This window comes from Zingiber officinale, chromosome 9B, assembly GCF_018446385.1.
Source record: "Zingiber officinale cultivar Zhangliang chromosome 9B, Zo_v1.1, whole genome shotgun sequence".
In the NCBI taxonomy this organism is placed as follows: domain Eukaryota; kingdom Viridiplantae; phylum Streptophyta; class Magnoliopsida; order Zingiberales; family Zingiberaceae; genus Zingiber; species Zingiber officinale.
The window spans coordinates 11,306,800-11,324,331 of record NC_056003.1 but is presented as its reverse complement, the minus strand read 5'-3'; the positions used below and the strand labels follow the sequence as shown (position 1 = coordinate 11,324,331).

Sequence of the window (17,532 nt, the reverse complement as noted above, 5' to 3'; positions counted from 1 at the left end):
ACAGATCCTCCCCTACAAGCTATTGATCAACATCGACTTCTTAACGAGCTCCCTGTAGACCTCTTAAGTAGATTCAATTAATATTTTCTTCGTTGTGTATTCCAATGTGTAATGGTATGCAGGTCTTAAAAAGAATCGAAGTTATCCTCCAAGATGTATTGAAATGTATTTTTAAGATGTGATAAAATAGGCATTGAGTAAGGTTAGATGACACTTGTTTCTCGTGCATATCTTCAGAACCACCAGTAAGTTTATAAAGTAACTTCCATGCACACTCGTCATGTAGTATACGTTAGGATGCACAATAAATTGGCTGAGGTAGTAACGCTAAACAGAATAGTCCAACCGAACAAATAAATTACTACCTTCAAAGAAACTTGCCATAATTGATTACTAGATTGAGTAATAAGCTTGGCCCCGACTTAACGCTGAGAGAATTAATTAGGTTGAATAAAGAAAATTCCTCCATAATATATGTTTTCTTCTAACTTATAACTTGATTAAACGGTTTGGGAGTTTATGATATTTTAGTTTTTAAACCGCTCTAGATTTATCTAAGCCATGAGAACATGCTCGCTTATAACCCGACCGAATTATTCAGGAGTCTAGAAATAGTTTGGTCATTAAGCCGCTCTAGATTTATCTACGCTGCAAGAGCATACTCGCTTATAATCCGACCTAACGGTTCAAGGATTTATAAGATTTTAGTCTTTAAGTCGCTCTGGATTTATTTGAGTCGCAAGCAAATGCTCACTTATAATCCGACCGAATGGTTCAGGAGTCTGGAAATATTTTGGTCATTAAGCCGCTCTGGATATATCTGAGTCGTGAGCGAATACTCGCTTAGAATACGACCAAACAGTTTGGGAGTCTGGAAATATTTCGGTCACTAAGCTGTTCTGGATTTATCTGAGTTGCGAGTGAATACTAGCTTATAATCTGACTAAACGATTCAGGAATTTAAAAGATTTCAGTCTTTAAGCCGCTCTGATTTATCTGAGACGCGAGAGCATACTCGCTTATAACCCGAATGAACGATTCAGGAATTTATAAGATTTTGGTCTTTAAGCCGCTCTGCATTTATCTGAGTCGTGAGTGAATGCTCGCTTATAATCTGACCAAACGGTTCAAGGATTTATAAGATTTCGGTCTTTAAGTTCACTACAACAAAAAAGACTTTTCGCAACGTGCAAAATCACATTCCGCGGCGCGCAATGCACGTTGCATAGTTTAAAGCGGTTGAAAGTCATTAGTATTGACGGCGTGCATTGCACGCCGTGGAAATAACTATCGATGACGTGCATTGCACACCGTGAAAACCAACTATCCACAACAAGCAATGCACGCTGCGAATATTATCAAAAACAATTATCCACAGCATGCAATGCATGCTGCGAAAACTATCAAAAACAACTATCCACAGTAAGCAATGCACGCTGCGAAAACTATCAAACACAACTATCCACAGCAAGAAATGCACGCTGCGAAAACTAATAAAAATAACTATCCACAGCATGCAATGCACGATGTTGAAACACGTATGCACAGCATGCAATGCACGCCGCGAAAACAATCATCAACAGCATGCTTTGCACGCTGTTGAAAAATGTTACAGCTCCATATCAAACAATCTTGAATTCCAATTTAACAAATACTCCAACAAAATAAACCCAAACCCAAAATGTGAAATTAACAAATAAAACTAAACAGAAATAAATGGCTAAAGACAAAATAGAATAAAAGTCACTAGTTTTTATCATCCAAACAGAAAGATTCAATACAAAAACAAGATGCATAATCTCTCACAAACTAGCTAAAAACATTCAATCCACAATTTAGTATAATCTATATCAATCACACAAGACTATAAATTTAGATAACCATGCGACTGTGCTTCCTATTACATCATCGAGAAACTGCATTTCCTCATTTGGTCGAATTAGATCAACCTTCTCCACCAAAATCTTGTCAACCCAAACTTTCCAACAAGATCCACCAAGAACAACATGATGCACTTTTGTGTTTGGATCTGTGGATGCAATTCGACCTTCTGCAACAAATAATCCATCAACACAGTAATGAAGCAACTTGCATTTAGTATTAGCACGGATATCTCCACGACTCACATTCTTTAAATTTGACTGTAAAAAAAAATACAAGTTATTAATTCTATCATGCCAATTTTTGTAATAATTTTGTGGTTTAAAAATGCATATTGTGAAGATATTTACCTGAGCAGTAGCTAAATGTTTATTAACATTATGAAAATCACCAATTTTTTTGCAGCAGCATTGATATCACAATTGCTACCAACTTCGTTCCCAATACCACTACTAATGCCACCACTGCCAGCCTAATTTTACAAATAAATTGTGTCAAACAATGGCAACATATAAGTGTAGATTCCAAATTAACTTATTTTATGTATGTTGTTTAATTACTAACCTGTTCTTGTTGATTCTGTTGCCTCATACTTTGTAAAAACATAGACTTCATTTCTTGTATTTCTTGTTGAAGGTTATGTACCATAGCTTGGAGTTGTTTAACAGTTTGATTTTGTTGCACAGAAGCTCCAACTTTTGATGGTGTAACTCCAAAGCCCAATCCACACACTCTACCTCTTGTTTCCTTGCCAAACACAATGCTAATTGCATCATTAGCAATGTTAGTAGTCTTTTGAGATTCTGGTGGGCATTCTTGTATTTCTTTCTGCAAATAAAAGTTAAATTTTTAAAAAATAACAAATTTAAGTTACCCAATTTTTTTCTTATGAGCTTCTTCAAATAAAAAAGACATAAATCTATTACCATTTTCTCTCCAACTGATTGAGTACTAGGTTCCCCATTTTTTTTCTTGTGACCTTCCATCCAAACCTTACACTCACTGCAAGTAAGGTCCAACTTCTGCAGTATTAAACAACACGTATCGATGTGCGATTTGCAGCATGTCATCTTCTAAAATCTTTTCTTTTCCTTGAGAAATTGGACGACCCTCCACTAATCCATTTTCCAAATCATCATTCCGATTTGAACGGACACCAATATTAGAAGCCTTTTTTTATATAAGTGCTACAAAATATCATTCGTTCTTCTGCGAGGTAACACTCAGCTATGCAACCATTTGGCCTTGCTCGATTCTTCACATACCCTTTTAGTGTTTTCATAAATCTAAATCATAAAAAAAAAATTACATGAAAGAACCATTGATAGCAAAACTAAATTATTATTTATTACCTTTCAAATGGATACATCCAACGGAATTGGACTGGCCCACACAAGCGAGCCTCTCTTGCTAAATGAATTGTCAAATGAACCAAGATGGTAAAGAAGGCAGGTGGAAAATATCATTCTAACATGCATAAAGTTTCGGCAATATTCTCCTCTAGTGCTTCTAAACGATTCCTGTCTAACACTCTTTGACATAATTCATTGAAAAATGAACCAAGCAGAAATATAGCATTACGTGGACCTTTCGATAGAAGATTTCTCAATGCTACTGATAGCAATTGTTGCATTAGAACATGACAATCATGAGATTTCAGCCCATTAAGCTTACGCTCTTCTAAAGAAATACAGTTACCAATATTTGAGCTATAGCCATCGGGTAATTTTATTTTCTTCAACCTAGAGCAAAATACATCCATTTCTTTTTTAGACAACATGTACGGTGCAGCAGGCAAGTGATATTTATTTTCTCCTTTTTCTTGAGGATGTAATTCTTTTCTAATGTTTAAGTGCATCAAATCTTTGCGAGCATTCACACCATCTTTGGATTTTTTTTTCTTTAGATTTAATAATATGCCTATGATATTCTCGCAAACGTTCTTTTCAACATGCATCACATCTAAGTTATGACGTAACAGGAGCCCCTACAAGTAACCATCAACATGTTTCATAATGTTAGTTATGGAAATTTAAAACAATTTGTGGACAAAAACTAATGAATAGAGTGCAAAATAACTTACACTCCAATATGGCAAATTGAAAAAGATTGACTTTTTCTTCCACTGTTAAACATATTTTTGCATTTCTTTTGAACTATCTTGTTTCTTCCTCTTTTTCCCCGAAGTATTGACATTCACATCTTTTTTTCTTTTTACCCCAGCCCTTTTCAATATCTATCATTGCATTGAGAATTTCTAACCCATTCAAACGTCTAGGTTTCCCTTTTCTTTCTTTTTTTCCATTAAACCACTTTTTTTTCTGACGAAATGGGTGATTAGGAGAAAGAAATCTTCTGTGGCCCATATATGCAAATTTTCTGCTATACTTAAGCCACATAGAACATACGTCTTCCCCACATATTGGGCAACCAAGTTTCCCTTTTGTGGCACATCTAGCTAGGTTTCCATAACTGGAAAATCATTGATTATCCACATCAAAATAGCCTTTAGATTGAACATTGACTTGCTGAATGCATCATACGTCTCTACACCTGTCTCCCACAACTCCTTTAAATCCTCGATAAGGGGTTCCAAGTATACATCTATATCATTTCCAGGTTGCTTTGGACCTGGAATTAGTAATGCCAACATAAGATTTTCTTTCATCATGCACATCAATGGAGGAAGGTTATAATTTACCAAAATAACGGGCCAACAACTATATCTAGAACTAAGGTCACCAAAAGGGTTGAATCCATCAGTTGCAAGGCCAAGGCGCATATTTTTAGGATTTGATGTAAAATCTGGCCATTTATTATTTATTGTATCCCAAGCTACTGAATCAACTGGATGACGCATCATTTGATCTTGACTTTTGTGGTTGGAGTGTCAAATCAACTCTTCAACTTTTTCTTTTGATTTAAACATCCTTTTAAATCTTGGTATCACCGGAAAATACCGTAGCACCTTTTCAGGAACCCCTTTAAAAACTTTGGTTGTGACTTTGTCCACCTTCCATCTTGATGAACCACACTTTGGACACGTATCTAAATTTTTAAGCTCCTTTCGAAATAGACAACAATCATTTAGGCAAGCATGAATCTTCTCATATCCTAAATCAAATGGTTTTAACAATTTTCTTATCGAGTAAACAGTTTCTGGAAGTGTGTTTTTTTCTAGAAATATGTCACCTAAGATCTTAAGGAGCTCATTGAAACTATTGTCTGTGTGACCATTAGTAGACTTGTAATTGTATAATGTGATGACTGCTGATAACTTTGTGTAAGCTGTGCAACCAGGGAAGAGGGGAGTTTCTGCATCTTCTAATAAACTAGCAAAGTCGTTATCTTTTGTCTCAGACATAGTGTATCCAACCTCTTCTTCTGGCACAAAGGCATCCTTATATAAGTGATATGCCTCTCTACTTTCATCATCTTTCTGAAATTCTCCTGAACTACCTTCACCTTGATATTGTCGGTTATAAGTTTCTCCATGGAAGTCCCAAATAGTGTAAGAAGGATCAACCCCCTTAATAATTAAGTGATCGTACACTTGGTCAAATTTCATATACTTTTTATTTTTACAATGCTTGCAAGGGCATAAGATTACTTCACATGTTTTGGCATAGTTCTTAGCTTGTGCAAGAAATTTTTGTACACCTTCTTCATACTAAGGTACAAGCCTTGAAGGCAAATGTATCCATTCTTTATCCATTTCATAAATGACCCAAACCCTAACATACAAATATTTCATGTTTAATACAAAATAAGATTTATATATTTATTTAATATACATAAAAGAAAATGAAAGTAGAAAGAAAACAAAATGGGGAGAGTGCAAATTGCAATATTGAATGTGAAAAAAAGGCATATTAAGTGGGTCATTCGCCAAGGTAAGACATATACCAACTAAGTGGGTCATTCGCCAAGGTAAAACTTTGTTAGTTTGCAATGTAGATCAACTACAATTTTTATTTATTTGATAATGGAAAATATAGAAATGATCAACTTCATTCTATTCTAAAATAGATGCATAGAACCTTCATGTTAATGTTGCTTCAACAAAAGACTACAAGAAGGTAATGTTATTTATCTTCTACAACTAAAGCCAATGAAAGCCAATGCAACTAAATCAATTAGAGTCCCATTACTAAGATGGAGAATGCCAGGAAGAGGAAGGAAAGTAAATACAAGAAAGAGTTGCAGATGTTCAACATAAAACAAGAAAAACAAAAAAAAATTCAACCTGAGAAACGGAAGGATTGAAGAAGATGTTCAATTCAGTGGAGAGCTTCGGACGAAAGGGCTTCGGATGAGAGGGCTTCGCCGGAGAGCTCTTCGTCTGAGAGAAGATGGGTGGAGATGTTCGGCAGAGAGGAGTTTAGGGTTGCGGTAGAGAGGTTTTGGCGGAGAGAGTTCGATTGAGGAGGAGGGCTTCGGCTAGGGCTTCGGTTGAGGAGGAGGGCTTCGGCTAAGGAGGAGGGCTACGGCTAGGGCTTCGGTTAAGGAGGAGGGCTTCGGCTGAGAGGCCTTCACCGGAGAGGATTTAGCCGGATAGGGCTTCAACGGAGAGAAGATGGGCGAAGATGTTGGCGGAGAGGAGCTGCGGCAGGGAGGTTCCGACGAACGCGTGAGGAGGTGGTCACGATTTTAGGATTTCTGGGCAGTTTGGGCGTGAGGAGATGTTTCGCGGGTAGATGAGGATGCGCGAAAAAATATTCGCGGGAGGTTTGTTTCAGCGAGAAATTTTTGGTTAAATATTTAGAAAATTTTGAAGATTATTAACAGCGCATATTGCATGCTGCTAATATTTTATAATATTTATTCACAACATACATTTTTGTACGTTGTTATTTATATATATAATAATTATTAATAGCGCGCTCTACACGCTGTTAATATTAAGTTTTAACAGCGCACTTTGCACGCCGTAGAAAAGTTTATTAACATCGTACTTTTTCTACACGCTGTCATTTATAATATTTATTCATAGGATACTTTTTTTTATGCCGTTATTTATATATATAATAATTATTAATAGCGCGCTCCGCGCGTTGCTAATATTATGTTTTAACAGCGCATTTTGCACGTTGTAGAAAAGTGTATTAACAGCGTACTTTTTTTTGCACGCTGTCATTTGTATAAATATTATATTATCCGCAGCACACATAATTAGGCACACCGTAAAAACTATTATTAACGACATGCTTTAATTGCACGCCGTTGATGATGCGCTGCAGAAAGTCACTTTTGTTGTAGTGGTTGCTCTGGATTTATCTGAGTCGCAAGCGAATGCTCGCTTATAACCCGAATAAACAGTTCAGGGATTTATAAGATTTTGGTCTTTAAGCCACTCTGGATTTATCTGAGTCACGAGTGAATGCTCTCTTATAACCTGACCGAGCGGTTCGGGGATTTATAAGATTTCAATCTTTAAGTCACTCTGAATTTATCTGAGTTGCTAGAGTATACTCGCTTATAACCCGACCGATCAATTCAGGAGTCTGGGACTCGCCCGATCTTTTAGTTGGGGGTTATAATATGTAGTTTGTCAGAATCTTCAAATAAATTTGGGTACATTCTCATTAAGTGTAAAAAAATTTACATAATGCATGAGTAAATTATAGGCGTACCTGTCAAGCATGATAGGGATGTAAATGATTTGTACTCCAGGGTCTGCCCAATCTTTTGCCTTCTGCATCCTCAATATAATAGGAGCCATAGGCGAGCTTTTGTACCACCTTGAATGGTCCCCCCAATTGTGGCTCTAGCTTGTTTACATTTTTGACTAGCTTGACCCGCTTCCAGATCAGATCGCCGACCTAAAAAAATCGAGGGATAACTCTTCTATCGTAATTTTGTTTCATCCTTTGTCGGTACACCATTAATAGAGCTCTTGCTTTGTCTTTGACTTCCTCTATCAGATTGAGCTCTATTAAATGCTGGATATCGTTGTCTTCATCATACAGTCGCCTCCGATCAGATTCCACGCCAATCTCAACCGGGACAATAGCTTCACCACCATAAACTAGATGAAATGGAGTTATACCTGTCGCTTCTTGAGAAGTTATATGATATGCTCATAGTACACTAGGGAGCTTATCAACTCAACTTCCTTTAGAATGTTCTAATTTGGTTTTAAAACCTTGGACGATCTCCCTATTGGTTACTTCTGCTTGGCCATTACTTTGAGGGTATGCCACAGATGTAAAGGCCTGTGTAATACCATAGCCTAAACACCACTTTCTGATTTTTCTGCCCTGAAATTGCCTTCCATTATCTGAGACTAATTTATGTGGAATCCCAAACCTGCAAATGATATGCTGCCATAAGAATTTGATAACCATCTATTCGATTATCCTTGCCAATGGATCTGCCTCCACCCATTTGAAAAAATAATCCACGGTTATTAGCAAAAATCTTTTTTGAACGGATGCTAAGGGAAAGAGTCCTACTATATCTATACCCCATTTTATCAAATGGGCAAGAGACAATAGAATTTTTCAACAATTCTATGGGATGATGAGGAATGTTCTAATGCTTTTGACAAGATAAACAAGTTCTTACTAGCTGAACAGTGTAAGCCTGTAGCATGGCCAGGTCATTCGTCGTTTGATTTTTTGATCGAGGAACCTTCTGTATAACTACATCTTGGAATTCCGCTTTGAGTTTCTCGAATGCTTGCGCATAGAGCTTAAACCACTCATTATTAATTTTGAAATTGCCCGATAATTGTTGTGCCGCTAGTTGGGAGTCGAAATAAATTAAAATCCGAGCGGCGCCCACATGTTTTGCAGCTTGTAGGCTAGCTATCAATGCTTCATATTCAACTTCATTGTTGGTGGTCCGATAATTCAACCAAATGGACAACTGCATTCTATCTTCTCGGGGGATATCATGAGAATACCTATCCCATTGCCCTGCCGAGTGAAAGACTCATCTACATATATTTTCTAAGTCTTTTCCTGCTCAGGATTCTGAACCTCTGTCAGAAAATGTGCTAAAGTTAGAGCCTTGATGGCTGCTCTGAGTTAATACTATATATCATACTCACTAAACTCATTGGTCCACTTGATCAACCTGCTAGAGGCCTCAGAGTTGAATAGTACCCGACCGAAAGTACTATTAGTGAGTACTATGATCGGATGAGAAAGAAAATAAGGACGTAACCTCTGGATATCTAACACCAATCTATACGCCAGTTTCTCGAGTGTGGTATAATGACACTCGACTCCTTTTATTAGATGACTTATAAAATATACAGGTTGTTGCTCCTTTCCCTCTTGTCTCACTAATACTAATCCAACTGCATGATCATAAGCTGACAAATACACCCACAATGTCTCGCCCGCTATGGGCTTGGCGAGTATAGGCAGGGCGGACAGGTAATTCTTCAGCTCCTCGAAAGCTTTATCGTAGTCAGCATCTCATTGAAATTTAGTCGCCCGGCGAAGTATCTTGAAAAAAGGTAAGCTTTGATCGGCCGAACAGGAGATGAAACGAAAGAGGATAGTGATATGACTGGTTAGTCTTTGAGCTTCCTTCAGATTGCGTGGAGGGGTTATATCTTGCAGTACTAGCACCTTGCTCGGATTAGCCTCAATCCCTCATTCAGTCACAATATAGCCCAGTAACCTCCCACTCTTGCTCCAAACAGACACTTGTTAGGGTTGAGCTTCAATCCATATTGCCTTAAAGTGTTGCAAGTCACCTCCACATCCACACATAGATCGACCGCTCGAAGGGAATTAATGAGGATGTCATCCACGTACACCTCTATGTTCCGCCTGATCTGCTTATGAAAGACTTTATTCATGAGCCATTGGTAGGTAGCCCCTGCATTCTTTAGTCCGAACAACATAATATTATAACAATAGGTGCCCTTGGTAGTTATGAAATTGATCTTTTCCTGGTCGTCTTTGGCAAGAGAAACTTGGTGATATCCCAGATATGCGTCCAACATACAGATGAACTCACATCTTGAAGTGGAATCCACCACCTGATCGATGCGAGGGTAATCTTTTGGGCAGGCTTTGTTAAGATCTCTAAAATCGATGCAAACCTATCATTTGTTTCTCGGCTTTGACACTAGGACCACGTTGGCCAGCCAGCTCGGAAACTAAACTTCATGAATGTAGCCCACCTCCAGTAACTTATCCACCTCATACTTGATGATCTTGTTCTGCTCGACTCTAAAATCCTGCTTCCTTTGCTTGACCGACCAAGCTTCTGTATAGACATGAAGTACATACTCCATAATCTCGAGCAACACACCCGTCACTTCTTTGGACATCCAGGTGAACACATCACTATTGCGCGTCAGATATTTGATCAACTCTTCTTTGAGATCAGGAACCAGGTCAACCGCTATCTGAGTGGTAGCTTCAGGCGGGCCGGGCTTAATATGTAGCTCTTCTTTTTTCTTCATAGACGAGGGTGGGTGGAGCCTCTTGGATAGCATTGACTTTCATCCACTGTATCTTCCATGCAGAGTGGGTTCAATCTTTATTATATTAACATAGCACTTGGGCGCCACTAGTTGATCTTCTCAAACTTTCCAAACCTGATCATTCACGGAGAATTTTATTTTTGACAGAAGGTATAGACCACTGTCCAAAATTCATTTAGGGTCGGGTGGCCCAAAATGGCATTATAAGCTGAGGGCGCGTCGACCATGATGAAGTTTGATTAACATGTCCTCATTAAGGGCTCCTCCCCTAAATATATGACCAATTTTATCTGGCCGAGCAGCTATACCTCATTACGAATGAATCTATGTTGGTGCAATCGACCTCCAAGGTTTTAATGTCCAACAAATATGTTTAAGTATGTTTAATAGAGCTTGATCATGGAAAGGCCTAGTTGTAGGCTAGGTAAGGGAAAACTCGATAGATCATGAAAGCCAGATGGATTCGATAGGTCTGGAGGACCTGATCCCTAGGTAGCCGAATACTAAGTCTCGGTTATGCATGGAAAGTCCTAGTTGTAGGTTAGGAAAGGGAAATCTCAATAGATCGTGGAAGCTAGGTGCATTCGATGGGTCTGGAGGACCTGATCTCTGGATAGCTGAATACTGAGTCTTGGTGAGTGAAGCTAGGTGGAGAAAACCTTAGGAGGTGGTAACCTTAGGTTCTAGTGAGTGAAGCTAGATGGAGAAAATCTTAGGGGGAGATAACCTTAGGTAACGAGAAGTCTTGGAGGAGTGAACTCCAAGCAAGGTTGATTGGATAATTTTCGGTCGACCACGCACGGTCGACCGAACCAACAGATCTCAGTAAATCTAAGTTTAGATTTACCATAATATTCTATATTACTATTATTGTTGTTGGCTAATGTAGTATTACAGGAAAAGTCTTAGTGGATCAGGTGATCAGACACTGAGTAGGCAAAGTCCAAACAGGTCTGGAGGACCAATGTTTTGCAGGTTAGTTGAGGTATGCAACTGGAGGAGCGACAGTGAGGTTGTGTTCCTAAAAGGAACAACCTAAGGTCGCTGATCCAACTGAAGAAATCGGGAAAATTTTCAAGTTGAGATCAAGACAGTTCCACTGTCTAATATTACTCATGCATTATATATATTACTGTGTTAACATCTGTTTTGCAGGATTATATGTCTAATATTGTTTTGCAAATCCGGCCTGATCGGTCGACCAAACGCAGGGATTGTTCGGCCGAACCAAGTTGACTCAGACCAGATCAGAACTGAACGGGACACAGCTTGTGATCTAAGCTTAATTGGTCGACCGAACAAGCTGATCGGTTGACCAAACCTTGATAACTCAGCACAGATCATATCGAGCTGAAGCAAAGAAGGAAGACTGCTTGATCGGTCGACCGAACCAGAGGATCGGTCGACTAAACAACAAAGACATTAATGGCGCATTAATGAAGAATCTCGACGAACGAGGAAAGCTCACCGTTCGGTCGACCGATCAATGGGATCGGTCTACCGAATCATTAAACATCATTAATGCCCGAGGATTGGATCTCAGCAAAGAAGACAGGGAGCGGGTTCGATCGATCGAACGCAAGGATCGGTTGACCGAACTTTGACCATTCTTATAAAAGTGAAGCTCGAGGTTCGAGGCTGAACAACGAATCTGTTCAAAGTTGATCTCTATGCAAACTGCTATTCGTACTACAATTACTCGTCTTCATAAGCAAGCTACTGCTCCAAGAAGTGCCGACAAGCTACATCCCTAATCTTCTATCGGTATATTTTTATTTGTTTGCATTGTACTTATTTACTTGTAAGATAGTAGGCTATTACTATCTTACTTATATATTTGTATGCACTACTTCTTTCCGAGGATTTTGGAAAGAAGAGTTATAGTGAATTGTCCAACGGTACGATCAAGGATCGCGGGTCTTGGAGTAGGAGTCGACGTAGGCTCCGAACCAAGTAACCACTTGAGTCTTTTGTATTGTTTTTCGCTGCCGCTTTGTTATTTGTTTTATGAGTCGTTACGAAAAGAAAAGAATTTTTGAAAGAGTGATATCCCCCCCCCCCTCTCTATCGTTAGTTTTCTATCCTACAATCTACAGAGGAGTCACCATGGGTTGGAGTTCGCTCGGGTCTATCTGTAGTTGCTCGAATGCCCGCTTGAAGATGATGTTGACAGAACTACCTATGTCAATGAAAGTACGAGAAATATTATAATTGGCTATAATAGCTTGCTTATTAATACATCATCATGGAAGTACAAGAAGCATGGAAAAGGCTGGGATAGTGCACAAGTCTCAATCGTTGCTCTGGAAAAGCTTCATATACACTTTAGAGATATGAGATTTTGATATTTATTCCCACCTGAAAGTTAGAAATCATGGAAGTTTTATTCAACTGAAGAATTGGGTTCATGATCAGATCTTTTATTGGTAACATGTTTCCTAGAAGAATAGCATGGCTAAATAATATGATAAACTCTATCCCTGTTTGTCCTATTGAATCAGATACCATTGCTATAATAATGTTGTTTTACTTAGAAACTAACTGTCTGTATATTATTATATCATTTTCTAGCCTCCTGATTTTTGTTTTGTTTTCGTATATAGATATTTCTACAGTCAAGAACCATTAAAAGCTATTTTTTGGTTTCAGTTATTCTCACCAAATGAAGTATTTCCCCTTAACAATGGATGTTTGATTGATACTGTCTCATCATAGCATCAAATGATTCCCACTATCAAATTTTTATTTTGATTTTCTTCTGAAAGTTAAGTAAACATATAATATTTTAAACTCAATTTTTCTTGCAGTTGTTAAATTCACATCCTTGTATTCTTAATATCTTGTCTTTATGTGAATGCTTCATTTTATCAATTTAACATGTGCATTCTATTTTTACAAATTCACCCAATAGATTTTCCCTTCATTAATTCCATCTCAGTAATTCTTCATGTAATGGGAATCACATTTAGTATAGTTTCATGAATTATATTCTTAATGTGCATTACTATTAACCAATATTTTACAATGGTATCTTTGAAAATAAGAAGCCCTGTTTTTTGACTGGATACTTGAACCCCTAAAGTGCATGGATGGAAGGACTTTTTAACAAATCAACAGCTCCATCCTCTAAATTTTAGGTTGGGAAATATGAAACTATTTTGCTATGTCTAGGCTCGCACATAGTCATTTTGGTCATCCTAAGAAAGCTTTGGAGGTAATCTCTTTAAATCCATCATCATTTTATTATTTAAACTTAATATCATTATTTTTTACTGGACATCATTCTTCTTATAACAAATGATTAGTTTATTTAACAACTTCCCAATATTGGTATTTTGCATCCAACTTTTTTTCTCTATAAGCTTTTTATGCTCAAGATAAATATATTTTGCTTGTGATTTTAAAAAATTGCTGATTTTGTGGATTTGATTTTGATTTCTTGGCTGCTATTCAAAATTGTTGTAATGGGTTAAAATGGTAAAAGATATTACTGGTATTGATATTTAAGGACATGTCTACTTGAGGGGAAGGGAGCTCGATAGAGGGAAAGGAAAGGTCAAAAGTGTTAGTTCTCTTATCTACTCTGGTAGAAGAAGACACAGTAAAAGCAAGGGAAGAGGGTGTTTGGAGCTTCTTTCTCCACTTTTGGCTCCATCTAAAAATGGATGGAATAAGGGAGGATGAGAGGAAAAGACTAGATTTAACTGTCCATGTCTTGGGATTATAAAATGAGAGAGTTTGTTTTGTCAATTTTTATCTCATTTTCTTGTCTTTCCTTTCTTTTCATGTAGACAAACCTTCTTCTCTTTTCACCACCACTTTTCCTTTCTTCCCCACTTTGTTCACTCAAGTAGACACACCCTATGATTGTTAATCTAGATTTGTGTAATATTTGTATAGATCATGATTTGACCTACAATCCAAGTTTCCTCCCTTATTTCATAGACATGCATCTCTCACTGAGTTTGGATGCAAACTTGTTAACTATTTGATGATGCATAACAAATGAAAACAAGTGTAAGGAGTCCATCATGGCACAACTTCAAAAGATTTGACCGCATTAAACCTTTAGCAATATATCCTCATAAAAAATATTTGCATATTTGGAATTGATACGGTGAGCATAGGATATTTTTGGTTCTTTGAAATGGATAAGGAGTATGACATTACATATTATATATTTTTCCTTGAATAGAAATCCTTTCTTGATAATTGAAATTTGACTTAAATTTGTGACTTTGGATATCTATGAATTTGCTAGTTAAGATTTTCATGAATTGTTCACTAAAGGATGGTTAATTCGTTGTCTTTGTAGATCTCTGACCTTGAATTTGATTTCTTATTTCTTCGATGTTTCTAGGCTTACTTTGGCCTTTTGGATGGCCATGGAGGTAAGGGAGCTACAGAATTTGCTTCGAAAAAAATGGGAGAGTACATTGTAGACGAAGTGTTGTCGAGCAGCAAAGAAGACTTCAATGATGTAGATCGAGCTGTTTGGGATGGATACTTGAAAACTGATTCAGAGTTCCTGAAGAAAGGAATGGATGGAGGGGCTTCCTGTGTCACTGCCTTGCTTAGAGGTGACATTCTGATAGTGTCCAATGTTGGTGATTGTCGTGTTGTATTGTGTCGCTCTGGTAAAGTAGAGGCCCTTACATTTGATCTCTGCCCTTCTCGTGAAGATGAAAGACAACAAATTGTAAGCACCATAAGTATACTATCTATAAATTTTTGTCTAGATTTGTTCTTCTAGTTGTTTCGTAATATCTTTAGAAAATACTTTTGAAGTAATTACTCAAAGTAATATTGCATTAGCTCGATTAGAAAAGTTATTCCAAACAACATTATTATAATAACAATTTGAATTTAAAGATAAGGGGCTTATGTATATGGTGCACTTCTATTTATTTTATTATTTGTTGTTGGATTTCAATTCTTTCTTTTTAGTATCCAACGTTTAACACATTGACATTTGACAAAATGAAAATTTTTCAACTTTTTTTATATATTTATAATTCAGAGGATAACATATTTTGTGTATTAGTTCATGATAGATATAAAACTTATGATTGCATATAATAAAGATTATGATTAGTTGTTACTTCTTAAGTGCCTCAAGTTGAAGCATGGTCAAAACAAAGAAGGGTCTTGACATAGAGGAAGATCACTAGAGATTGGCATGGGTATTGACATGTTACCATTAGTCTGCTTTCAGAAAACATCTGCTTGCACTTGAAAATCCAAAAGATGAAGAGGATTTGTAAACTTGTAGGATTGTATATAATTGTGTATATATGTTTTGCTACAAGTTTGTGTATATATATATATATATAGTAAGAAGTGATCATTTAAAATGGGATGATATATATATAGAAATGATTTATTGTTCTCTAGTATGTTGAGAAATGACAACAATGAAATGGTTAAAATGATAACATTTCAATACAAATGACAAAGGTTAAAAATTGTTATTTAAGACCTAAAAAAATCGTGGGAAATTGATGCATTGAAAAAGATAGGGCGTTCAAAGACAATGGGTATAATCCGTTATCTTTACACTTGAAATAAAATGATTAAAATAAGTTGTGAAAGACAAAAAAAAATCGTTGTTAATTGACACTTGAGAAAGATAGTGGCGCTCAAAGACAACGGTTAAAAATCGTTGTCTCTTCACCTAAAACACAATAATTTTTCACTTTTGTGTTTCAAGTTGAATTGTTATGTTTCAAGTAAAAAGACAACGGTTATTTTCTAAAACGACAATTATTTTTAACTGCTGTGTTTAAAGTAAAAAGATAACGGTTTGTAACCATTATCTTTGAGAGCCCCTATCTTTCTCAACGTGTCAATTAATAACGATTTTTTTGGTCTTTCACAATGATTTTTAACCGTTGTCTATTAGTAATTTTATTGTGGTGAATTCAATGTATAAATTGCCTTTGGCTTTGGTCCTCTAACTTTCATCGACATCAAAAGTGAGTCATTTACAAAGGAGTCACATATCTTTTTTTGCATTCAGATTGTCTTTTATTTTTTCGACGATATCTATAATTGTATTTATCATATTATCAAAAACACTATTTTTAATATGCATTATATCAAGATTATGATGAATCAAATGACTCTTTCAATATGGTAAATCACAAAATATACTCCGTTTAGACCATTTATGTGTAATTCCATATTCATATGTTGTAATATGTGACTCTTTAATAATAAATGGAAAGTTAAACACTTTGTACCAAATTTGTTCACCTGTTAATCTCAATGGTGGAGGTGCTCGCCTTTTAATTTTATTTTTAGTGAATTTTTCTTTATTCCTTCTAAAATTATGATTTGGTGGTAAAGATTATTTATGACAATTAAAATAACTTGGCTTCTTCCCATGTTTCAGTCTGATTGACTTTGATCTCTCCATACATATTAAGCATCCTAAGATCCCAACGGTACTCCAACCCGATAGCATATCATAAGTCGAAAAGTCATTTATGATCCAAACAAGAGCAACCTGCATTACAAACATCTAATTAGTATGAATATCATATGTAGGAAAATCTTCATCCCATAGTTGTTCCATCTCTACAATCAGTGGTCGCATATAAACATCTATTAAACATTTGTATCTTCATCATCCATCTCTATAAATATTAATTCTTTCCATTAAAAGACCTAATTCTTTCATAGGTTTTTTCATATTATAAAAATCCTTGGGTATTATCTAATCACGTGGCAATGCCTCTCCAATAACTTAAACAAATCATTAAAACAATCTTCAGATACATTACGCTCTGCCTTGACATTCAATAGTCTTGCGGTGATAATTTAATGTGACTGTTATAACTAGCCCACACTAGTTCATCTACATCACTCAACACTTCACGAAATTGGAGATATGCTTCATTATTTATATTTTCATCAACGCCTGGTACTTTTACCTCCTCTAATGGTGCACTATAACAAAAACATTAAAAGACAACAGATTTTATCCGTTGTCGTAGGCCCTTTAAAATCATTGTAATTAGCAGTGTTATTAAAAGTGGGGGCTACGACAACGGTTTTAAACCGTTGTCGTAAAATGAAACGACAACAGTTTTGCAACGGTTTAAAACCATTGTCTTTGAATGAAAAGACAACAGCTTAAAATCGTTATTATTTAGAGCACTTTTAATAATGCTGCCAGCTATAACGGTTTTTGGGGCTAC

The 17,532-nt window shown here is 36.5% G+C and overlaps 1 protein-coding gene across 1 annotated transcript; it reads left to right on the top strand.

Moving 5' to 3' along the window:
* The first annotated feature begins 13,493 nt into the window (after nt 1-13,493).
* On the top strand, nt 13,494-15,121 carry LOC122022809 (probable protein phosphatase 2C 32). Its single transcript, XM_042580925.1, has 3 exons — nt 13,494-13,544; nt 14,691-15,029; nt 15,104-15,121. Exons 1-3 carry the CDS (start codon nt 13,494-13,496, stop codon nt 15,119-15,121), a joined length of 408 nt encoding a protein of 135 aa, XP_042436859.1.
* Nucleotides 15,122-17,532: the final 2,411 nt, after the last annotated feature.